Source organism: Vitis riparia, chromosome 1, assembly GCF_004353265.1.
Source record: "Vitis riparia cultivar Riparia Gloire de Montpellier isolate 1030 chromosome 1, EGFV_Vit.rip_1.0, whole genome shotgun sequence".
Lineage (NCBI taxonomy): Eukaryota > Viridiplantae > Streptophyta > Magnoliopsida > Vitales > Vitaceae > Vitis > Vitis riparia.
The window spans coordinates 23893494-23918763 of NC_048431.1; the positions used below are offsets into that span (position 1 = coordinate 23893494).

A 25270-nucleotide genomic window follows, 5' to 3' on the forward strand; every position below is an offset into this window, starting at 1 on the left:
TCATTTTCTTGATCTCTTGATCTTAGCTTTTGAAGGAGCTTTCACAGAAGTGGAATGAGGGTGTTGTTCGGATCTCTGAGCCTTCTGGGTCGCTTTCGTTTGAGATTTCTTCCTTCTCTTCATTCCAAATGAAGAAAGTTTCTTTTTCTCAGTCTCTTTTATGGTCTCCAGCTTGGGTTTCCACTGCCGAGACCCAACAAGCTGTGTGTAATCCTTCTGTAACTGAGGCGTAGTGCACACTCTACTCTTGGGTTTACCCGAAGAGGTCTCAGCAGCCCCGTCCTCATCTTTGATCTTCCCTTCCTCCATCAATTGCGCTATAAACTCATCCGATACCCTTATCCTCAGACACCCAGATGGAGTTTTCTGTATATCGAAAGGCTGGCAACTGGCAGCCTTCTTCAGAAACGCGTTCTTCGAGTCTCTGGACATCAATGAAGATGAATCCGGGGATGGGTGGGATTGGGATGAGGCAAAGGAGGCCACAGTGACGAATGAGAGGACGGATTGGAAGAAATGTTTGGGGAGGAGAAAATACTTGTGGCCAAGCTGAAGCTCATCATCCTCGGAAAGAGCTGGGATCTTTTGGCCTATGTAGAATGAATCAGAGTGGCACACCCGGTGCTTAGGAAACTCCAGCATAAGCTCCGACACGTGAATGGGCCGGTCATAGATCTTGACGATGCCGTCTGATTTGATGAGCTTGATGGTGCCACTGCCCTCAGGCGCCTCAGGCTGGAGGTGCATGCAGGATACAGGGTTGCTCATCAAGTGAAAACACCAGGGAATGGTCTGCAGATTCAAAAACTTGATACCCATTGGCGGATGATCACAGAAAAGCCCCAGACTCCAGGCACCAAAGCAAAAGCTTTAAGTTGATGAGTAGCAAGCTAGTGATGGATTATTGTAAAATGATTAAACTATTCAGAAACATAAATAAAAGCAAAGGCTTTGCCTTTTTTCCATATTTAGGGAGGTGGGAGATGAGGGTAGAGGGTAGAGGGTAGAGGGGGATATAGAGTAGGGCGAGTTTGGGCGATTATAAGGATATATAAGGAGTGTGAATGGGACTCTTTATTTTTGTTCTTTTATATTAGTTGATTTGAGTCGTGAGTTTTGAGTTTTCAATATATAAGAATATTTCTCGTATAGTAGAAAGTAGAAAGTAGAAAGTAGAAAGTTGAAAGGAGCGAGAGCTTGGGTTTTGGGAGAGGCGTGAGACCCGGGTAAAGCTTTTCTGGCACATATTACTTTGCATTTTCTTTTTTCTTTTTTGTAAAAAAAGTTTGACTGAAACTCTCTAGTTATCTTTCTTTGACGACAACTGATGCCAAGGGAATTTTGAAATAGATCCCCGCCTTTACGCGGCTGCCAATTCAATTCAATTCAATTTTTTTTTTTTTCTGGTGTGATATATGATTCCTTTTGAGGGTGGCCCCCGGGCCCCAGTTACTTTGAGTCATTACCATACCATCATAATTCATAAATATAACCGCAACTTAATGCTTATTTCCACAGCAGGAGGCACGAGGGGACAGTGTTGTTAAGATGCTAAAAAGCTACCATGCTCACAGGAATCTGTCTATCTGTTTAATGGTTTTCTCTTTGTTTCATTACCAGAGATGTTTTGAGTAATGTGTAATGAACCACCCTGTTGGGTTGCATCGAATTTCAAATCTTTGTAGCCAAACAAAAACAAAATGGCTCTCTTTTCTCTATACCTCTCATATATTCTGGTTTCATATATGCATTTCATGGTCTAAAAAAAGGGTGACAGCAGCTTCCAATTCCCAATACTTGCACTCACTCATGGTCACATGTGGTGGAGAGATCAGGTCATTCCCAGTATATATCCCAGCTTTGAATGAGCTCTCATGCATTAGGGCTTTACACAGTCTTTAACATATTGACATCTTTATTAGTCCCTAGGCTTCACTCTGATCAAAAACTTTTATCCCCCACATTTATATTAATGCTACTAAGTTACTAACCTATAAAAAGATAATGCAGTTAGGTACTTCCCAGGAGGGTTGGTGTTTCACATGTGGGAGCCAAGGAGCCATGGGGCCAAGGAGCCAAGTATTTTAAATTCTTGATTCACTTGGCAAGGCTTAAGGCTTAGTGATAAGCAAGGCAGTGGCAGTGGCAGTGGCAGTACTATAAGCCAAGTTGATTAGACCAAGTCATGAGTTGCCGAATCTCAATTGTTTAAGCCTTGTAGTTAGATAAGCAGGCCATTTAAGAAGCTCACATGCTTGGAATACAGGAAGCTTAACTTGAAGCTCTGGGTCTCAGCAAACAGGATATGATAAAAAAATTGAACATGCATAAGTCTCCTGTAAGTTGTGCTGATATCAAGGCCATGATCCCTTCCGTATCAGCTACTCTTGAAAAGAATTAAGATTGCGTACGACAAGGATTTGTGTCCCTTTGAAACTCAATAAACTAATATGAGTGGTACCTGTTCAAACAAGTAAAATCTTGGAAACCCAGTAATGGGGTTGGAGTCCACATGTTCCAAGACAGGCGTATGGAGTTTTACTTGGCATAAGCCATCGACAAAGCTTAAAAAATAGTTGGAAGGCATGACAAATTACTCTGTCTCTAGCTAAAACCACACGGACACTGCTCAACAACCAAAACTTTAGAATTCTCTGCGCTGGGCATATTTGAATCAACCCAAGCCATATTGAATCAAGTCTCTAAGCCCGTGACCGAGACCCCATGTTTCTAATTTGTACCAAAATTTTGAAACAAAATTTTCAGGGTCACCCAACTTGGCAGTCTTCAAGAATAGTATTAGTATTATCAGGTTCATTCTCTTTAATTTCTCATTGAAACATATGGAAACCATCATTTAATTTTAAGCTTTCTGTTTCCAAGCTTTTTCTTTCTTCCTTATTTTTCTTTTTTGGTCAGAAGAAAATTTTGACTTTAAGCCAGATCGGCTACCTCTTCCTATCCATCTGTTAAACGATAGGTTGTGAAAAATAAGCTATCTAGTATGATATGTTATTTGTCCTTTTTTCTGAGAAGTCATACAAATATGGGGATGTAAGAGGTTTAAAACGAGTTTGATTCTTCAAAATATTGATACCCAACCTATCCCTATCAAAATAATAGAAAGGGGGAGAGTTTTCCTTCTAGAAGGGGAGGAGGCGGATCAAAACAAGGGTGTGCAGGGCTATGGGAGAAGAGGGAAAGCAGCAGGGGAGATCAGTTAGGCAGAGAAAATTGATGAGTGGTAGAATGTACACCTAGAGTAATGGCATGGCCTAACTTGAAAGAAAGAAAGAGAGAGTTAGTAGGATTGCACCATGTGATAGGAGCCAAAATTTCTTCCCAAATCTTAGAGAATAAAGTTGGTGGGTCATGATTCATTGATTCACACATATAGTACTAACCCCACAAACATGAACTCATTATATCCCTATATGTATTTTTCGCCAAATTTCAAGTTTTGATGATGGTCTTGTATGGTGGGTAATGAAGTTGTACAGACCTTGAAGCATTGAGATGGAATAGGAGAGAGAGTAGATATGAATGTGATACAAAATTGGTACCGGCCCTTGCAAACTGAACATGTTATTTTGGTGAAATGTCAAAATAGGCGTCTGAGAGGCACATGGTCATATCTTGAATTCCTGGTTAAGGGATGAGCTTTTGGGTGATGTGTGGTGGCTGGACCCCATTGTCCGTCTCTAATGAAAAAAATTGTACAGCGTGTCTTGAAGCTAGATCTAGATAGAGATGGGAAGAGGCCTTTGAAATCCAATCTTTGACCCAGGAACGCACGTGTTTAGGTCCAAAAGGGACTGAGATGTGGCCTGCAGAAGACAAATGTCGGCATGGAGTGGTTAAAATGCTTAGAAAATAAAACACCCTCCTCTCAATGTGAATCATGTTGAACTTTCATCTGTCTTCATTTGCCTCTGCCCCACAACCCACCAAAGAAGAAAACTGATGAAAATTTCTCGTTAGGTATATATGATGGGACTTGAAGCAAGCTTAATTTATGGGTGTCATTCACCTTCATGAGGTGAAAGTTGCTTAGCTTAGCTGCTGATTTCTTTCTTGTCTTATCTGTGGGGTTGGAAACATCAAAGGGTTTGCAAACCCGTATGAAAATGGTCAAGGACTTGTATTACTTGCAGTCATCACTCATCAGAAGTATCTACAACATGTAGTACTAGAACTGCAGCTTTAATGATTGCTTTTCAGAATTGATGAGATGCTGCTGCTTAATAAGCAAGGTGTTTGATTTTTTGGAACTTGGAAATTTCATGGAAATGTATGTAGAGAAAAGAACAGAGAGTTTTAAGCTCAATCATTTTCTTTTTGTTACAATACATGAATGAATAATTCATAAAAAGATATAGTAATTGTCCTTGTGTTTAGTTTTTATTTACAACCTTTGATGATATGTTGAATAAGAGAATTTTGTTTGCTTTCAACCTTTTCTCCTTCCTTAATATTTTCAATGCTTTGAATGGCCAAGGCCTATTGCCTTCTCTAAAATTTAAGTTGCAAGTTTCCTTTCAAATATGACATAAAAGACCAAATTCTCCAAGGATGGAAATTTTAGGTTTGTCTTTGAGCTAGGCTTGCCTTCAAGTCTTTTTTTTTTTAATCCAAAATTGAAATTGAGTTGTTTGAATCAAGGTTTAGTCAGTCTAAACCTAACACCAAGAGAATTTAATATTTAAAATTTATATTTTATATATATATATATATATATAATAATTTTATAAAAAGAAAGTTTAACAAAAAGATTACAGGTGAACTCAATCTAATCCAAATTTTGCTCATACAACCACCGATTAGGCTTCTGGGTTGAGGAATGGGCCTATTTGAGAGTAAGGAGGCCCTCCAAACTTAGCAGTGAGAAAGCCCACAAAAATTAGGCCTAACCTCCAGGGGTCCCCAGTCCCCACAATTCAGAAATCTGTTGTTTCCTGTGTCTCTCCTGTGAACCGAGTCAAACCCAGAAACTGAGGTATTGTTGGAGACTCCTTGCAGGTTGGTGGTGGAAGGAAGAGGGAAAGAGAGAGAGAATGGGAAGGTTGGGGAGAGTGGGTGTGGTCGGGGTGGTGATAGCAGGGATAGTATTGAGTAGAAGGTACGGATTGGAGTGGGACAAAGACGCAGCTGTTGAGTTGTTCAGACAATGGTCAGATCGATTGGGTTATTGGGCGATCCCTCTCTACGTTTCCATACACACCCTCACCCTTGCCCTCTGCTTGCCCTCCGCCGTCTTCTTCGAAGCTGCTGCTTCTCTTCTCTTTGGGTTCCTCCCCGCCGTGCTCTGCGTCTTTTCCGCTAAGCTTCTTGGTGCTTCTCTATCTTTCTGGATTGGAAGGTTCGTTTTCAAGAGATCTCTGTTTTGATGCTTTTGAGCATGGTTATCTAAATAGATTGATCTGCATTTTCAGTTCCCTCTCTAATAATAAGAGAATAGGGCTAGTTTTTCTTCATGTGTTTTTGCACTGTGGTTGAATGGTACAATGCGTTTGACTTACGGATGGAAGTCAATCTTTATGGAGGTTCTCTCTTTCTGGGTTTTGCACTGTTCGAAAAATTTCTTGATTTTGTTCCTGAGTTTGTGGAACTAAACTTAGGGTCCAAAAGGTTCCACTTTTATTTGGGTGGACCTTTTTAAATCTGAATTACCATTCTCAAGGTGTTGCTTTCTTCCATCAGTCCATGCTCCTCTTGTGCTTCTGTTAGCGTAATGCGGGGTTTGGATTGAATCAACATTGCAATATAATTTTATAAACAAGCGCTAAAGAAAGAGCACATCAATGGACATAGAGTGTATGCACCAAAGAAGCAACTAAAATGAGAGTACAAAAAACAACTCCCTCCCTTAATGAGAACCCAATCAATCAACAAAATCAATTAAAAGTATTGAGCCTTCACCTATGTACAACATTGTCCACAAAAAAGAGGTTACTAAGGAATAGGCTCTTCAAAACATATACAAATTGCTCCCCAGTCTCAAACAACCTTCTATTCCTCTCTTTCAAAGTTGTTCAAAAAATACATGAAGGAGTAGCCGTCCAAACCTTTTAGCGTCAACCCTATGAAGGATCCACACCACCCTAAAAGAGTCTTTCTCAGTATGGTAGCACCCAAGGAACACTACCCTGTCCTCCTCTTTTCTATTTGCCACCTTACCTTGTAGTTTAGAGAATAATTGTTCTACATTATCTAGCTCCAAGTCATTTAGATCTAAGAAAAACAATGGCTCCAATAACCCATTTCGCCTATCTGGTCTCATAAATTCATCACTCACGCCTCTTTTGATAAGGTTAAAGCATATGGAGATAGAAAAGAAACATATAATAGCTCATCCCCACACCCACCATTCTTCTAAAACTTCACTCTCTTCTCATTCCCCACAAAAAGAGAAATTCTACTATTAAAATTGTCCCAATCCTTTCTGATAGTCAATACCATGCCTTTCTCTTACATCTCAAGATTGTCACCCCCTTTCTTCTTCCTCATATTTTCCACTTATAATCTAGCTTCAAGGAGCTCCACTTTCAAATGCATATCACCAACTCCACTCACACAGGAGAGCCTTATTAAGAAAAGAAAGATTTCTAACACCTAATCTCCCCTTTCTTTTCCATGTGCAGATAGTTGACCACTTCACTAAATGATTTTCTTTTTTCTTTTCCAAAGCACTGCTTCACCAAAGGAAGTTTCTTTGAATCTTCTCAAGCATCTTTATGATTTTTCTTGGAATGGGAAACAAAGACATGAAATAGATGGACAAGCTAGATGATGTGCTCTAAATCAAAATAACTATTGCCCCTTTTGGGAACGGAGGGAGAAAGAGGATTCCCTTGCCTCAATCCCTTGGAGCTTTGAAAAAGGTTAGAAGGGGTGCTGTTGACAAGAATAAAAAATTTGGCAGACGAATGTACCATTTAATCAAACCTATCCATTTCTATCCAAAATTCATCTTTTCAAGAATCAATAGCAAGAAGTTCCAATTGATGTGATCATGTTCTAATGTGATAATTGGTTTTAATGGCACATGATTGGACCATTTTACATAGGATTGAGATGCATATAGGTGACTTAGTTACATTACCTGTCCCTATATAGATGGGACTTATGGGCATAGTTTAACTGTGGGTTTAGAATTAATTTCTAAAACCTTAGTGAGGTTTGGGTTGGGTTGAAATCAGTTGCCTCAGGCAGATTGGGTTTGGGGAATGGGTGCGGGGTTATCTAGCTGCCATTTCACACAAATTTAACAAGATCTGCTTCCAATATCCAAAATTTGACTTTTAACCCAAATCTAATATATCCTGAACAAGCTGGTATTAGTTTGAATTGTTATTACATTTTTGAGATTCAAAGTTAATCAAAATTTAAAATGGCAATTTTTGACAACCATCAAAGAAAGAAAGAAAAATAAACACTTTGACACACAAGATCTATCTAATTATCAAATCCATGAATTGTTATCAACTTGATCATCCCTTTTTTTTTTAATAGGAAAAATGAGTATATATTTAAAGATGCCTAAAAGGAGGCTCACCAAAGTACACATGATGTATACAATAGCTGCCTAGGCTTATCAACTCGATCATCTTACTACCAAGAAATCTTCCTATCATCATCATATGAAACCATAGTTAATGAATCTCTGACCTCAACTGCTAAATAATCCTATTCTATTTAAGAGAAAGAAAAAAACTTTATCCAACCTAATGATGTATGAAAATGGTGGAATGGATGAAACCTATTTATTTTCTTGGTGTTGGTTTTTGCTACAAATGCAGCATAAAGGTTGTTTGATTGTTTTGATAAGTTGTCAATGATTGAGACATAGTATTTAAAACCCTAGATGTTGTTCACTGTGATTTTCAATGGATAAATATGTTTTCTACCTAGAAATGAGAAAGCTGTGCAATTTGGTTTGGGTTGTGGAGCATGTATGGTTATTAAAAAGGTACAAAAATATCCTTAATTAAGTACATATATGAGGCTCATAGTAATATAAATATCAAATGTGTTATTATTCATACATGTAAATGGTTTGATAGCATAATTAATTTCAATATAATAGGAGATAACTCCAATTTTCCACCAGCTTAGGAGATTAGGTAAGAATCTTGCCAATTAGTGTTGCTTGTGCAAATTAGTTGTTAGCCAATCATTTTTTTTATCCATTGCGGAACATCTCAAAGTCTATGGTTCTTATTTTCATCCTTTGGTGCTCTTTGGTGTTGCCTGCGTAAGTCAGTTAAGGACACCTTGACTGGTTGAAAAGGGAGGTCTGTTCTAAGGGGATATAAATACAGCTGCTGTGTTTATTTTGGTGTTTGTGGAAAGAATGGAACAGAAAAACCTTAGATGGTTTGGAGCAGTGGTAGTTGCAGCTGGAAAATGTTCTTATGAATTCTTTATTTGTTTGGTCTTTCAGGTCTGTGGGTATGGGAAGTTGTCTTTTATAGATCTTATTGATGTATTGGACTATCCGTGAGTTGTGAAGAGTTCCATTTTTTTTTCCCATCTTTTGTTTTGTTTGTTCAGTGCTCCTTGTATACCTTCCGTGTACCTAAGTTGCACCCCAATTTATTACGCACCTATTGCTTTAAATTCTTATTTTCCTAAGAAAAATTAATTTCAATATTATGATAATCAGATGGTCCAGAATTTTGTACATCCATTTGGTGTCTGTTTTCAACATTCTCTTCTCTTAACTATAAAAGGAACTCATAAGACAATCAGAATATGTTCTGTTTAACTAGAATTTGCAAATTATAATTGGATTAGCTGATTCTTCTGAATAGTATTGTTAGGTTGGCCATTTTCTTAAACAGATTTGATTTGGGTTATCCAAGTCTGACTGGATTAGAGAATGGTTGGCACCTTGGTTAAGTTTGAATTGATCGGGTTTCAGCCTGACCGATACTGGTTGGAACCAAAGCTATTGCCAGCTAGAGTTCAAATGATTGGATCTGTAATCAGTTATTAAAGTATAATCAAGCTGAACTCATAGTGCAGTTGGTTATTAATCTGAACCATCTATATCATTACTCATAAATGTGATACAAGCTAATGATTGAATTTGAAAAGGTTTAAAATTTTGAAGTGTTTGATAGACCAAAAGTTGGGATGGGGCTGTTGCACATGCCATTCATCTTGTAGATGAAATTTATAAGATTGTGGATAAGAAGTGTAGGAAGGCATGGGTTTTGGCTTTTCTTTGTCCGTTAACTTAATATGAGGACTTTTGAGGAGGTGTAGTGGTTGGTTCAGAGGCAAGGTTCAAAGTATTGGTTGAGTTTGGTACGTCTCAGCGAAGTCATATCCACGTTGAGCCTTTCCGCTCTGAGTCCGATACTCGATACCATATGGATCATAGACTCAACCAAGAATTGGTTAAACCCAGTTAACTTGGTTGAGATTCCGGGTTGACTCAGTTGAATATCCAAATATTCTCCAATTTTACCTGGAAATAATTTTTTCCTTAAAATCACGACAAAAATTTTTTTTGATAGACAAAGAGAAAATTTGTGATTAAAACACGCCTAAAAGGGGGCGCTCCCCATGTACACAGGCAGTATACAAAGAAAGCCAAACCCAAGGCCACAAAAACAACAACAGACTAAAAAGGAAACAGCTAAACTTCAATCCCATCACCCAAAAAAATCAGAAAGGAGGGATAGTCTAAGTCCAGAAAAGGTTTAGACCACTCTAGAAGAGACCTAAAAAAGAGGTTCCTTAGACTCGTGTCTGACATTTCTTCCTCTTGGAACGTTCTTCGGTTTCGCTCTCCCCAAATGCACCAAAAGAGACAAATCACGACAAAAATAAAAAATAAAAAATGATAAATCTTTGAAATAATTAGAGATTTTCGAATAGTTTTAAAACTCATTACCTTACCTATGATGATGAAGAAGAAGAACAACAAAGAGCAACCAAATTGAGAAATCTTTGAAAAAATCTGAGATTTTGGAAGAGTTTTAAGACCCATTACCTTACCCATCACGTCACCCATCGACGATGTCATTGTGAAGAAGTGGTATGAATTTGGTTAATGTATTATTTTATATGGTAATCATATTATATTTAAAGTATATTATTTTATATGCTAATTTATTGTTAATAATATATTGAAACCGTTTCATTTATTATTATATTAATATGTTATTATATTTATTAGTTTTTAAAGTTTATTTAATTATATTTAATTTTTAAATATTTTTATAATTTTGTGAACCTTTTAATCCATCTTATTTGTGTATCGTCCGATACCAAGCTGAGACATCAAAACCAATGTGGCTCGGAACTCTCCGAGTGAATGTTTGTTATGGCGACTTTGAACCATGTTTAGAGGTTGAAAAAGTTCTTCCTTGTGTCCCATCTTGAGTGGTGAATGGTTCCTTTGGGTTTTGGCAACTTCTCTATTTGATTTATGGTTGGGTTGAGTTGCCTAATAGGAAGTGACCAGCTTTCTTTTTCCTACCTCTATTCTTTTCTATTTTACTATTGACACTTTTTAAATACTTCTTGTATACTTGGGTTGCATTCCCTTCCTTTCTTAGGTGCTTTCTTGTGATAATAATCTTTATTTGCCTATTAAAAAAATTACTACCTTAACTTCTCTTGACTGATGGGAGTTTTCTGAAACTTAGGTGTAAAACTCACCATATTAGGAAGCTTTGCATTGGTCAAGAGGACTTTAGTATCACACCAAACATATCGGACTCCTTTCCTTCCTGCCATTTTTCTTTCTTCTTTTTCTTTTTTGAGACTTTGGCATTGGTTAAAATTAATTGGAGAATCTCTGATAAGGCAACTTCTTGTTATCATGATTAATGTATTGATGCATTATAAATTTCCCTTGGTCTAGTGTCTCTTCCTAATCAAGAAGTCATGGATTGTGATAGTGCACTTCATGGGAAATTATAGAAATTTGATAATGATTAGAGTTTTACTCTAATAGGAGGAATATGGTGGCGATTTAAGAGATAAATAGTATCAGGTGAGATATAAAATATGTGCACTTTGGGTTAGCTTTAAAGTCACCTCCTAATTTGACAAAGGTACGGTCTTAAGGAGTCATGGTCAGGTGTTATATTGGAGGCTAGGGCTTGGGGAAGGTTGGCATATTATGTTGCTTCCCTGCTTTGGATTTTGTATCATGCAAACACAGAGGTATCCTAATAAAATATGGCATTCTGGCTTTACTTTAGTGTCTTATTGACTTTTGCTGTTCTCAAGGGTACATATTGGAGGATTTGGTCCCTGAAAAGCTCTTCTTGGAGGGATCTCATTCTCAGGCTTGCAAGTGGATAGTGGAGGAAATTTCTTGATCTTCCTTTTGACCAGTTGGAAGTATCTGATTCTTTTATCTTTGTAGTTTTAGAGAGTACTTGTGCAGTTTTATATATAGATCTATATATAAGCATAATCATGGTAAATTAGTAGGCATGTTATATGCTCTCACAAAGGCTTTGCATTGCTTAATGTATGTGGATTATTTTAATGCATGTTTTATTATATGTGATGGTTTTACCATTGTGTTCTGTCAACATTTAAACAAAATTAGTTTTGAAAGTTGATTTTATTTCTTAATAAACTTGGAATGTTTGTTGCTGCTAGATGGTTTGGCTAAGGCAGGAAGTTTATTAGTTGATAAGGTGGTAACAAGACTGCACAATCATTGCTTGAAGCCATCACTTTACATGTCATAAGTTATCCTTTATCATAGCTGCTCTATTGAGTGTCCTGGTACTTAGGTTTCAAATGATGAAACAAGAGTGAGTTTAAACTTGGAGTATTGAGGCGTTTTAATTGAAGCAGGACTAAGACAAGATGAGAAAAGGTCGCCTTTGTTGGTTTTGACACGTGTAATGACCAATGATTACACTACTAAGGATTAAGAAGTGACTTAACACTGGATGGGCAAAAGCCAGATTGGACAGGACTCTCCTCTGGCACATCCTGACATGTATTGGACATCTTCTAGAGACTGCCCAAAATTTTCAAATTTATTTTTGACCTTATACAGATGGTTGAAAGTGTTCAAAGTGCAGGCCATACATCACTACATAAAAAGGAATGTTAAAAGATGTAAAGAGGCAGATAGTAATATAAGATGTGTGGTAGTAGTGTAGTGTGTGTCCTGTACTTGACGAGGTGTTTATTTTGAGTTATGCCATTCTCGATGAATAAATTAAGGTAAATTAGTTCCTATCAGAAAAATGAATCAGATATATGTTTCCTGTCTCACTTATCAAATATATATATATATATATATATATTTCCTGTCTCAGTGCTTGATGTTAAGTATTTTCCTCTCTGATGCTACTAACCCTTGAAAGCAATGCCTGATTTTAGTTTCTCCACATATGAATGAAAGGTTGGAGGTTGCCTTCTGTAGTTTTTTTTTCCCCTTTTTAACGCCATTTTTTCTGGTCTCTTTCTGTTTGTCTCTTTAGTTACTCCAATAACTGTTGTAACACTGGGAGTTTGTTCAGGCTGATTTTTAGGAGTTCAAGTACAGCAATGGAGTGGGCCCAGGGAAACAAATACTTCCATCTGCTTTCCAGAGGAGTTGAACGAGATGGTTGGAGATTTGTACTTCTTGCTCGTTTCTCACCCATTCCCTCCTATGTCATAAACTATGCACTTGCTGCTACAAAAGTTGGGTTTATTCTAGATTTCCTGCTCCCTTCAGTTATTGGCTGCCTGCCAATGATATTACAGAACACATCCATCGGCAGCCTGGCTGGTGCTGCTGTTGCTACAGCATCTGGATCTCAGAAATCTCAGGTTTGGTCATATGTTTTCCCACTTCTTGGGATTGTATCAAGCATACTCATCTCTTTGAGAATCAAAAAGTACTCTACTGATATATCAGTGATTCAATCCTCTTCCAGTGAGGATATTCATGACTGCAATAACACTGTTGAGTCCTCTCAAACCTTGTCTAGAAAAGGGAACAAGAACATGGAGAAAAGTCACTGACAATCTGATGTCATTGTGAAGTTCATCATATCTCATTTTGTCACACGGTGCACAAACACACATAGAGAGCATAGATGCCTTCTTTCTCAAGTGCCTAGTTGATATAAGTTACACCAATCAGACATTATTTCTATGGGTTTACACTTTTGTGCCTCTGTTTAGTGGATTATTAAAATCAATCACTTGGACCCAACTAACATCCTTTTTGTGTACTTCTGTGTATGTCTATTTGATTAAAAGATTATGTACTTTTGCCACATTCCCATGAGGGGATTATGGAGAAATCTTGCATGAATATTTTAATTTATTTCATTTGTTTAATCTTTGTTGAAATGAGAATAGCTGTCAGGCAGTTGGGATTTGCTTTAATATTCCTAGGCAAGTTTAGGCATCCAACCATGAGCTGATGGTGTCACGGTGACGAAAATCAAATAGGGGGAGTAGGGGAATGGGACAAGCAATAATGGGAGGAGTCAACAAGATATGGTTTTCAGCAGTGGAATCTTCTAACATGTGCGCTGATGGTAGGAGGGAGCCCAGCCCCACTATCTCCACTATCTATGATGATAAAAGGAGGATGAACTGTTAACTAGTAAATAATGGATATTGAAAATATGCTTATTACAGTCTGGCAGATAATTTAGGCGGATTTGTGGTTATAACACTATCATTATTAGAATGACTTTATGTATCAGGAATTAATGGTGTTGAACTCATCTTCCACTCACAAAATTGAGGTTCTTCTTTGTCCTACTCCCCCACTGACAGGCTCTCTCTCATGGAGGCTGCATTCAATGTGTTCCCACAATGTTGTGTTGTGCGGCATTCACATCGTCAATCAATCCACACCTACAGAAGTTTACTATTTCAAAATCTGGTATTGGTTCTGCGATTCGGCCCCACTGTTTGGGAAACTTTGAAAAACCAGTGGGAGTAATTGAATGGAAGGTGGTGGCCACCTACCCACTTCCAGATGGGTGTTGCAGTTCGAAGATATTGAGACTTTTCCATTAATGGGGAGAGTCAACTTTGGCGAAAAGGGCTCTTTCTAAGTTAGGGTTTGGCAGCTCTCAGACGTGTGAGACTCAAGAAATTTTCAACTTTTTCCACCCCTTGGGTCGTGTACACAACCAACTCTGCAAGAGTTGAATATTTGAATATTGGTTGAGAAAAATGTGAAGAAATTTTTCAATGTGATTGCCTGGAACTAGCTATAATTTAAATGGTCCTAATCGGTTAGGATCGCCGACGTCTATTTGAATGCTTCAAAATCCAAGAGGTGCCAATGTTGAAGTTGCAAATGTCAAAAATTCAAATATGAAGCATGCAAATGTTTACAAAATCACGCCTATTTGAATTAGTAAAATAACACGTTTTTTTTTCTTTGCTTTTCTTGTCAAAATAAGCCATTATTCTGAACCTTTCTATAAACATGATATGACTATCAATATTTCTCAACAAAAAAATACTATATATATACATTGAATTTCTGTTTCCAAAGGAAACCAACAATTGATTCTTGGCCATAATAACAACACGTACAGCATGCGACATACAACGGTGTCACTCTCTTCATTTGAAGAGTGGGATCCGAGTTGGAGCGCACTGGTTCACAGAGGGAAAAAAGAGAAACCCAAAAATTAGAGAAAACAAAAAAAAAGTAAAAGGGAAAAAAGTTAAACTGATATCTTTACTATTTCACATGGGGGCAATGGTGAGTGGTGACCATGTTACGCCACCAACCATCACCTCATTGGTGGGCCTCTTCTCACTCTCACTAAATGGGAGTTGTCTAAAAATTCTCTTTGTGAAAATCGAACTTGGTGGTGGTTCTGTGGGAGAAGTCCAAAGCTAGTTGCCGCAGATCCTTAGTGAGTGCCGGTGCCCCGCAGTAGAAAACGCCTGCGCCAAAAGTAGAGTCATCAATTATTTAGTTATTGATTCGCATATAGCTTCCATTTTCACATAGAAGAACTTTTTGAGTCTTGTCACTTTAAGCTAGCGAGGGAAGGGATTATTGTAGGTAAAGTAACTCACCAACTCGACTATCAGGATGCTGGATAGCGATCTTCTTGAAGACTTGTCGCCAGTTGGGTTTGGCAAAGTGGGATTTTACACGAGTCCCTGACACCACGTCCACGCCGTTCTTGGCGTGATGGAGGGACTGAAGCATGGTTATGAGAGCAGACCTGGCGTCTCCTTCTTCAAACACGCTTGTGCAGTAGTTGTGCAGCTCTATAACACCCTTCTCATCCATCTCCGCAACCTCGTTCATTATCCCTTTGAACCACTCGAATGAACCTTGTTCCCTGGTTACCCAATAATAGTAGGCTCTCTTGGTCTTGAAAGTTTTCTTGTTCTTCTTCTTCCTGTTGCCATTGTCATGATCCGGGGTAGTCTCAACTGTTATTTGTATGTCCTCCGTTTCTTGGTCCTTGGTCTTCATGTTGCTGATGATGTCCTTGACTATGCTGATCATGGGGGTGGCACCTATTCCTAGCCCAACCAGCAACACCACGTCGTATTTCTTGTAGTCTTGTGCTGGTGCTCCATATGGACCGTCTATCAAGATCTTCGGAAAGCTGTTTATCAATTTTAATCCAAATTAGACCATTATCCAATGCATAAGATCAAATTTGAAAAATGCATGGTTCTTTCAACAATGCAACATAAAAGTTTTCCTCTCATTATCAAGCGAGGCTAGGCATCTTACTTAGGACCGTCTCCTTCTTGCGAGCAATCGGCTCTGAGCAGCCCACTTTTCCCACCAGTTGGAGGCAGGCAAACCTATACAAACAAATTACAATAGTTAGTAAAGAGAAGGAAAGGTAATCTGAGCTATAAGTTGGCTAGTTGACAGTCAGAAAAAATAATCAGACCTCAGAGAAAACAGTTTTCAATTGTCGTGTCCAGTCGCCAAGAGTTCGAATGTGAACACTTAGATAGTCATCTCCCGGTGCTGAAGTGATAGAAAATGGGTGCCTGTTCATACATACCAAACAATTATTTCTTTGTTTAGTGTGTTATGTGTATATGTGGCTTCATCAACTAGTGCTTTATGCCTTGGTAAATTTGAATATATATACTTACCATTCGAAGGGAGAAACCGCTGAGCAGTTGACAAACATGTACTGTCCACTTCTGTATTTGAAGCCCTGGGGCTTTGTCATGTGCAATGTCAACACATTTCCTGGATAAACAGCAACCTTAACAATACCCACAGTGTAGATATATCAGAATTCAAATATACTTGACAATGAAAAACAGTCTATCATCTACTTTGTGTGGATGCTTATCAAACAAATAGTGTCAAGGAAAATAAAAGGGCAAACATAAAATAAAAAAGTTTTGATCAAACTACCTTTAGAATCTTAACAGGCTTTATGGTTGATCTAAAAGCTCTAATCAACCTTTCACATGCATAGAGGGCCACTGGAACTGCAATGTACATCCATGTCTGCATCAAGAGATTGAAATGAGTGTTCAAATATATTAATTCAAAAAAAAAAAAAAAAGACATGAAAGAAGAAACTGCAAGTGCTAATAAATTGGGTCACAGAAAAAGGGTTCTTACCGTTTTGTTATACCATTCCTTGGTAAGATAAAGGTAAATGCCATGGACGATCAGGAGAACGTAGACGATGACAAAAAGATGGTGTGAATACCAGAAAGCATTGAACCCGGAGAGTTTTTTAAGGGTTACGGGGAGATTCAGCTTATTCCGCCTAAACCAAGGGGTGGCTAGTGTGAAAGCTATGGCCATCAAGACCACGATTATAATACCAGTCACCCCTTCCACTCCTTTCAAAAACCACCAGATGTCGGAAGGCTGCTCCTCGCCAAAGTAGGGTTCCATGGGCTCGTACGCCTCTTCTGTCGCGTGAATAAGTCTTGGGAAATCACATGTTAGATGAGCACCAGCGTGTAGTGCAACCCCTACAGCAATTGCTACTGCAATGACCTGATAATCATGTAACATGAAGGTAAACCATCTAAAAGAAGAACTAAACCAACAATTTAATCATTTAATCGCAGAGAATTGTTGGCACCTTGTGGAAGTTTAGATTGTCGTCAAAGGGAACAACAATGCCTAATTTGGTCTTGTTTCTCAGCCAGGTGATGGTGTTCCGGCAGACTGGAAGTAAAATTAGTGCCATGTTGAACTTAAGAGTCTCCGCTGCTCCTTTTGCAGTGCAGACACAATATCCCATCACCTCGTAAGCAGCCTTATGGCGATACTGAACAAACTTGTATGTGAAGAGGCTTGCCACGATTCCAAGCCACAACATCATAACCCAGAGCCGCTGCCAGTTATCCATGATGAAGTACTTGGTCTTCTGGTACCATCTCCTTAATGGGTTGTTCTCTTGCGTGGGTTTGAGCTTCTGGCTTAACAGCTGGCTCAGAATCCGACTATCTCCTACTCTAACTGATTGATTTGGTGCTTGCAACAGCAGAGTTTCCAGGTTCTGAACCTGTTTAATTACCAAATAAAGAGTCAATGCCAGGAGGAGGAAGATGAATAGGATAATAAAATACAAAAAATTTAATATCACACACCATGATGTATCCGACATTATCTGGGTCCAGTTCTTCCATGATCAATGCTGCATACTCATTTGCTTGTTTCTGAATATTGGAGAGCTTGTTGGCAGAAGCACTGAGACTGATAATCTATAACATAAACAAATTACATGTTTAGACCTCAGATTACATATTCGTTTTTGCAAGTGGATGGTGTGGTAGTTAGAGTTAGTTGTTGAATTTTTGGTCGTAGTTGCTGAATTTTGGCCGCCCAAATAAATGCGGCAGATTAGATTGAAAGGCCATTCACAAGGGAGAAAGTAATGATCTTTTCAACTTAATTTAAAAACAATTTGTATAATATAATATACCTCTCCGACTTCTTCCTCTGTGATTCTACCGTCAGCGTTTTTATCCACCCTGCATTATCACCAACAGTATAATCCTTATCAGAAACCGGAAACTTTCTCAATGAAGATGGAGAGATTGAAATGCTTACATGTCAAAGAAAGTCTGGAGGCGGGAGTCGAAATCCTGATCGGAGATCTGCTCCCAGAAGGCCTTGAGCTGCGCCTTATCAATGGAATCTCCCGTTATATTATGCCTCCGGGCAAGTGCATGGAACAGCTCACCGGCGAATTCCTTGGAGTCCTTCATCCCTGTATGTACAATAATAATAATTAGTCAAATAAACGGCCAGCACAACAAAAACCAAAAACAAAAACGTTTCGGTTAGTTCAACTACCAATGCATTCGCAGAACAAGGAGAAGTGAAGATGGCCGTTGGTGGGAGCAGTGAGTTCATCGAATCGCTTCTCAAAGGCGGGCCACCCAGCGGCACCACCGCCGGCCTTGGTGGTGATGAACTTGAGTCCCTTCAAGGCATGAGTCACAGCCGACTTTGTCCTATCAAAATGTCTAGCAGACGGCCGCCTTGAAAGGGAAGCGAAGCGTTTGAGCTCCTGAGAGACCTGTTTGATTCTAGAGGAGGTGCTGCGGAAGACGGAGGAACCTAAGGAGGACTTCTTCTCGAGGGTCTTCTTGGCCAGCAGGGCCAGCTCCGGATCCTCGCCCTTTGCTCCACCAGCAGCCTGGACGCTGTGAACAGCAATGGAGTCATCAAGAATGTCGAGAGTGATCTCCACGTAGGCATCATCATCATCACGGCGAGTAACGCTGCTGGTCTTCAACTGGGAGGAGGTCTCTGGAGGAATATTGAATCTGGCACTCTTTCTTGCGGATCTCTTCTTGTTGGGAGGTCCGGCCAGAGGGCCACTGTAGGAGGCTTTGTCACTTTGGACGCTCTCGGTGTCGGAGTTATCATCGATTCTCATCATCGCGAGATCTTTGGTGGGTGGAATGAGAGATGATTAATAAACGCGTAAGTGGCTCCAATTTATACTGACAAGCCTTGATTGATTAGATTTGGATTTGACACAATATGGATTATTATAACGAGAGTAAAAGTGGAAGATGTTGCAGAAGGTCAGCGATTCCAAGACCGAACGATGATTTAAAAAAATAAAAAATGAGAAGGCCAGGCAGCTCAAAAGCGTGTCTCCACACATTGAGGGCCTCTCCTATTTATATAAGGTGAAGTCATTGCCCATTAGAAAACTTGTTTGAACCGGAGATGCCGGTCAAATGCTCTTCTTTCCATCCCCCTTCCGACACCGTTCCTTTCTCTCTCTTTATTGCTGTCATCTTTGCCACTAGCAATCTCTTTTCACATGAAGGAGACTCGGTCATAATCTTACTCTTTTAGTAGGTAGAAGTTTTCTCCCCCATCCACATTTCTCAAAATGCTTTAATCATCCAAAAGATTGCCATGCCGTCAAGTTCACATCAGCAAATCAATACCAGAAAAACTTGTTTAATCGATCACCCCGGATGCTAATTTGATTGAAACTTGAAAGGCACAGTGATATGCTAAGAATATTTGTTTTTCTATAAGTTTTTAACTACTATATCAAACACTATTAATTCAGTTGTGAAATCTTTTCATGAATTCATATCCGACGGAATAGTCTAATGCCTTCTTCATCATAACTTCCTCTTCTAGATGGGGATGAGGATATTAGAAACATTAAAAGGTAAAGTTTCTCCTGCCGAAACTTCCCAGTGTAACCACCATAATAGCAAAGTCTTAATTTGTGTGCTTCCTCATTTAACATCAACGCCTAGTATTCATTTCCTTTTTCTTTTAGGAATGGAGTACTATAAGCATCGCATACAATGAATGAATAGTTTCTCAGTCTGAGGAAGCTCAGAATCCACCTGCCCCGGTTGAATGTTGACTTTTCCAAAAGAATTACAAGAATAGAAAGAGTTTGACTCCTGAATTTGAATGCTAAATTACGATTAAATCATTCTGAAATAAACATCATCATCTACGGTGTCACTTTCTTTCAGAACAATTTTGTGATAATAAAGCTTTGGTGGCGCGCAACCTTAATAACGAAGCCGAGACAAAAAAAAACACTTCAAGGTGTGAAAACGAAACTAAGGGAAACGTGAGGAATAAAACACTTTGCCTGTGGGCATGCCGAGTGCTAATGGTAATATAACGGGATGGTTAACATCACAATCAGGCCGTGTTCAATCTTCATGCAAATACGTTTAGAAACGTCAAATTCAGCCATTGGAATGTGTTTTGGACGACAAGAAAAATGTTATAAATTTCTATGGAGTGCCTCATTTTGAGAAAAATTGAGGTGACTTTGCCTGGTCCTTGGAGTGGGGACTGGCCTACGACGCTGGCCTTGTACGTCTTGATCAATATAATTAAGACAACTTCAGTTTCTTGATTTGAATGTTTTAGAGTATTTATTTAAATAATTAATGTGGAGGTTCATACAATTTTAAACTCCAATTTATATATGGGAAGATATAAAATAAAGATATGGGCATGTTACATGCTACTAATTGCTAGTTTCTTGGTGAGTAGGCAAGGAGGAGAAGATCGATGTTGACTTGATCCACGTAGGCGGTGCCCCATGACTCTTTCAATGTACGCGTCTTCACCGGCGTCTCTGGTTCCAGTTTTCACTCCTTTTTTCAGCTCACGACCTTCTTTCCAAGTTCTAAGTTTCTAACACAATACCAAAATCCCACCATGACAAAGTCATAATAATAAATACTGCAAGACTTTTGAATCTATGTCTCAATTTTACAACACAAAACCCTTGTTGATTCCCAATTGCACCATAAGTCGGGCCGATCTTGGTAATATGTTTATTTTTTCCTCCTTTTTCTTGGGTAAGACTTGATCTGACAAGCATTGGGTTGAAACAACTACTGGCTTCGTAACCAACATGTTCTGTAATTCACATTCTATGGATTAATTATTTTCTAGTCTTGGCTATGAGCTCTACGTTTAGATCCCTACGGCAAGATGGGTAGGTAAGTATGGTAATCTACAACTCTCTCATAATTTTGGGACAAGGGCTGTATATTATTGGAGTTGCAGAAATTCAAGTGGTTTGTTGGAAGGTAAACAAAGAGCCAGCCAAGATCATGATGGGTAGACTTGGATCTGTGAGGTGCATAGCAACTTAAACCATTTGTTGGGCTTAAAACATTGGGTCCAGCCCCTCTGGTGTGAGGTTCCTGTCAAAAACATTAAGCCCCCCACACAGCAAACTTTTCGTCCGAAAGGCTAAGGCTAAGGCTAAGCCCAGGCCTAAGTGCAAAGAAAGGGCCAGTTGGTCCAACCAAAACTTTCTTTCATGACCCAAGAAGTTTTGTTAAAAAAAACCGCCACTAATAAGTGAAAATTTAGAAAGGGAAAGTTTGGCTATTATCCTCTCATATGAAAATATTATTAAAATCAAAACCTAACTATTCTTATTTCAAATTAACAACTTTATTCCCAAAAATATTTGGGTCTTCATGCACTCTTGGCTGATGTGTTTTTTAATGTCAAAAATGTCCTCCCTTTGCCAAGCAAAACTCCAACGTTCTTTTTTCTTCATTTTCTTCATTGAGCACTGAACCAAACAAAAAAAATTCCCCATCTCCTATTCTCCCTGTCAGAAACCCAACTTCGTGAAACCCAACGTTATTTGGATGCATTGTTTTTTAAAATTATTATTTTTTATTTTGATTTTGTAAAAACATTGTAAATTAAATTTATATAATATTAATTAAATTTTAAACATAATTATATATAATATTAATTAAATTTAATAAAATTCTTATTGAAAATAAAATTAGTTTTGTATTTAAACAATAAATAACTTTTAGTAAAATAGGAATGGTAATATTATATTACAATCACAAATTTATAAGCTTTTTTTTAAAATTTTTTTAAAACATTGTTATTTTTTTTAATAAAAAAATCAATTATATCCATATTTTCATAATAAAGGGTAAAATGGTATAACTTTTGTAAAAAAATATATATATATAAATGAGACAATTGTCTTTTGGACCCAGATAGACTCAAAAATTAAGATTTGGCTCATAAAAGTTACATAATTAATAGGAAAGATATAAAATATGAAGAGACCAATATACCGTTCAAAACTATTTTCTATCATAATGTTTGAAAACTTTTTTATCTTAATTTTTAAATAATTATTCTGAAAATTTATTATTTTTAGAAAACTATTTTTTTTAAATATATTATAAAAATATATCATTTAAAAAAATAAATTTTACATATTTTCAGTTATTATATATATATATATATATATTTTTTTTTTTTTCTAAGATGTTTGATTTTTAAATAATAATAATTTATTTATTTATTTATTTTTGGAAACTGATGTATTTTTTTTCCAAATCACTAAATTATATTAAATTTTATTGAGGTTTGCAAAAGAAATAAAATTTAAATTAATATTTTTTTACTTTTTTTTTCAAAGTCAATAAAGGTCATTTTTGGAAAAATAAAAAATTCATATCATTCTTCTCAATTTTCACACTTTTTTTAAGTCTTAGGCTTAAATAGTGAACTTATATAGACCAAACCTTAATTTTTGGGTCCAATTAGGTCCGAAACACAATTATCCTTATATAAATTTGTGATTGTAATATAATATTACCATTCCTATTTTACTAAAAACTATTTATTGTTTAAATACAAAACTAATTTTATTTTCAATAAGAATTTTATTAAATTTAATTAATATTATATATTGAATTATGTTTAAAATTTAATTAATATAATATAAATTTAATTTACAATGTTTTTACAAAATCAAAATAAATAATAATAATTTTAAAAAACAATGCATCGAAATAACGTTGGGTTTCTGATTGGGAGAATAGGAGATGGGGAATTTTTTTGTTTGGTCCGGTGCTCAATGGAGAAAATGAAGAAAAAAGAACGTTGGAGTTTTGTTTTGCCTTTTTTTTTTTTTTTTTCTCATGTGGGCAGGTTAGCTGGAGTCTTGCGTGGCAAAGGGAGGACATTTTTGACATTAAAAAACACATCAGCCAAGAGTGCATGAAGACCCAAATATTTTTGGGAATAAAGTTTGAAATAAGAATAGTTAGGTTTTGATTTTAATAATATTTTCATATGAGAGGATAATAGCCAAACTTTCCCAATTAGAAATGGAAGAATCTGACCGCACCAGCCAACTTGCTATAAAGTAGGTTGTTAGGGGCATGAATCTAAATCAAATCGGTTTGCTAGACTAGTCTGACATACATTGTTTGACCAAGCATGAATCTAAATCAAATCGGTTTACTAGTTTGACATACTTGTTTGACCAACTAAGTTAAGATTTTACATCAATTGGTAGGGTTGCAAATTTGGGCTGTCCAACCTTCCCAATTCATACGCAAACTGAAGTTCAAACATGGATTGAAAAATTGGATTTTATAGGCCTTATTTAGTCAATATATCGGATATCGGGCGGCCTTGAAACAAAATTTAACACCGATTATTGAATGGGAGGAATATCGATAAAAAATCAGCAAAAATCGTCGATATATCAATTTGCCACGCGTGGAGCAATGGAGGAAGTCTGTCAAAATATTGGAAATATATCGGCAATAAGGGAAATATTGAAAAAAATTTTGAAAGTTTTTTTTTAAAATATTTATCTTTTTTATTTTTTATTTTAATTATTCATTTTTAATTTATTTTTTATTTTAAATCTATATTATTATTTTATTTTTAACTACTTTTTATATTTATCTTATTTATGCATGACATATTCGTACGTACAATCAATACTATCGAAACTTCATGTCCTGGTATGAATATTGTCTTCAACAAGATGAGTTCCTTTCATTTAACAATATGATGAAACCACATTAATTTTCATTTTGGTATTAATGACTAATGTAATGTCATATGTATTATGTTTATGTGTAAATTGTTTTCATTTAATAAAATAAAATATTTTTTAACTCAATTCTAACTTTCTAAGTGTACAATTCCCTAATGCATATTTTCTATTCTTAAAATCTAAGTATCGTAATCTGTTTATCGATATTTTTTTCTTTAACCATATTTATGTCAATTACACTTATACAATAACTTTAACATGTATATTCTTACTTATTTTATCATTCTTTGGATTTTTCTAAGCATTCCCATCAATTTTGGATAATTTTTGTCTCACCAATATTTGTGTAAAAATATCCACCATATTTCTCCAATATTTCCGATATATTCGTAAAATCTAAGTATATTTACTGATATTTAAATCTATGAGTTCAAAGGGCAAGTTGCTGAAACCTGGACCAAAACATTATTATTTATTTATTATTTTTAAATTACATTATCTATTATTTTAATTAAAATATAAAAAAAATGGAAAAAGGATAAAACAATAAACCCTAACATTTTTTTTTTTTAAAATTATTGGTTACTTTTTAATTATCTTAAACTAATAGTTTTCATTTTAATTTAATTGTTAAAACATTTTAGAATGAAATTAGAGTTTATGAGTTGTCATTTATATTAAACCACTAATTAACAGGCATATTTTAGAGCTTTGAGACATTTAAATCTTAACCTTTTATCCTATAATATGGTTTAAACTTAAAATAATTATTTTATCGGATAATTTGCACCATGGAAACCCATGAAAACTCAATTTGTCCATGAGCATGATATAGTTGGATTCGACCAAACCCCAAGTTAGATTTAGTATGAGTTACATATATTGATAGACAGATTTGACTCGAGTTAGCCTTCTAACTCATTGAAGTCGTAGTCTTTTCAATTGATAACTTAAAATGGTATCAAAGTTTTATTTTTCTAGGAAGTCATATATTTGAATTTGACTGATTCTATTAGGACTTTAGCCAAATACATTATTAATAGTAAATTTATAAATGAGTAAATGATTATGTTAGTTTATTAGCTAACCCCTCACTCATAATTTGGTCAAATTTTTGTAAGTGGAAAGATAATTTAAAATTCAGCAATCATACTTTTGTATAGAGGGGCTTCTAGTAATAAACAAAATTGGAAGAATATCAATAGGTAAATTGAAAAACCACTGAAAGCATATTAAAGTATCAACTCCTAAAAGTTTTTTGTTTTTTGTTTTTTTTTTTTTTTTTTTTTTTTTTTTTGTGATAGGAATAAAAGAAGTACCATTAAATCAAAACCACATGTATATATACAAAATGGAACTATTACTGAGTTAAATTAATTAGTTCGACTTGATAATTTTATTTCAAACATTAGGAGATACACTCTACATACTTCTTGGAATTTACATTAGCATTTGAAAACATAAGATTATCATTAGTTCTAACTTATAATCATTCATATAAA

The 25270-nt window shown here is 36.5% G+C and overlaps 3 protein-coding genes across 4 annotated transcripts; 1 reads left to right on the forward strand and 2 right to left on the reverse strand.

Annotated features, from left to right (window-relative positions):
- On the reverse strand, window positions 1-819 carry LOC117921351. The gene has a single exon (XM_034839226.1). The coding sequence runs from the start codon at window positions 817-819 to the stop codon at window positions 1-3; it is 819 nt and encodes a 272-aa protein (XP_034695117.1).
- A 4095-nt stretch (window positions 820-4914) lies between these two features.
- On the forward strand, window positions 4915-14188 carry LOC117921700. Of its 2 annotated transcripts, none has more exons than XM_034839662.1 (2): window positions 4915-5359; window positions 12471-14188. In XM_034839662.1, the coding sequence occupies exons 1-2, from the start codon at window positions 5055-5057 to the stop codon at window positions 12997-12999; spliced, it is 834 nt and encodes a 277-aa protein (XP_034695553.1). In that variant the 5' UTR covers window positions 4915-5054; the 3' UTR covers window positions 13000-14188. The 2 variants fall into 2 exon arrangements, with proteins under 2 accessions (XP_034695553.1, XP_034695560.1); XM_034839669.1 differs by having other exon boundaries at window positions 4918-5359; window positions 12510-14188.
- Window positions 14189-14449: 261 nt separating this feature from the next.
- Window positions 14450-19060, reverse strand: LOC117912603 (respiratory burst oxidase homolog protein D-like). The gene is made up of 12 exons (XM_034827302.1): window positions 18269-19060; window positions 18023-18182; window positions 17895-17943; window positions 17560-17673; window positions 17049-17474; window positions 16574-16960; window positions 16361-16456; window positions 16090-16205; window positions 15879-15981; window positions 15713-15786; window positions 15037-15581; window positions 14450-14901 (listed from the first exon to the last, which is right to left on the reverse strand). Exons 1-12 carry the CDS (start codon window positions 18858-18860, stop codon window positions 14792-14794), a joined length of 2772 nt encoding a protein of 923 aa, XP_034683193.1. The 5' UTR covers window positions 18861-19060; the 3' UTR covers window positions 14450-14791.
- Window positions 19061-25270: the final 6210 nt, after the last annotated feature.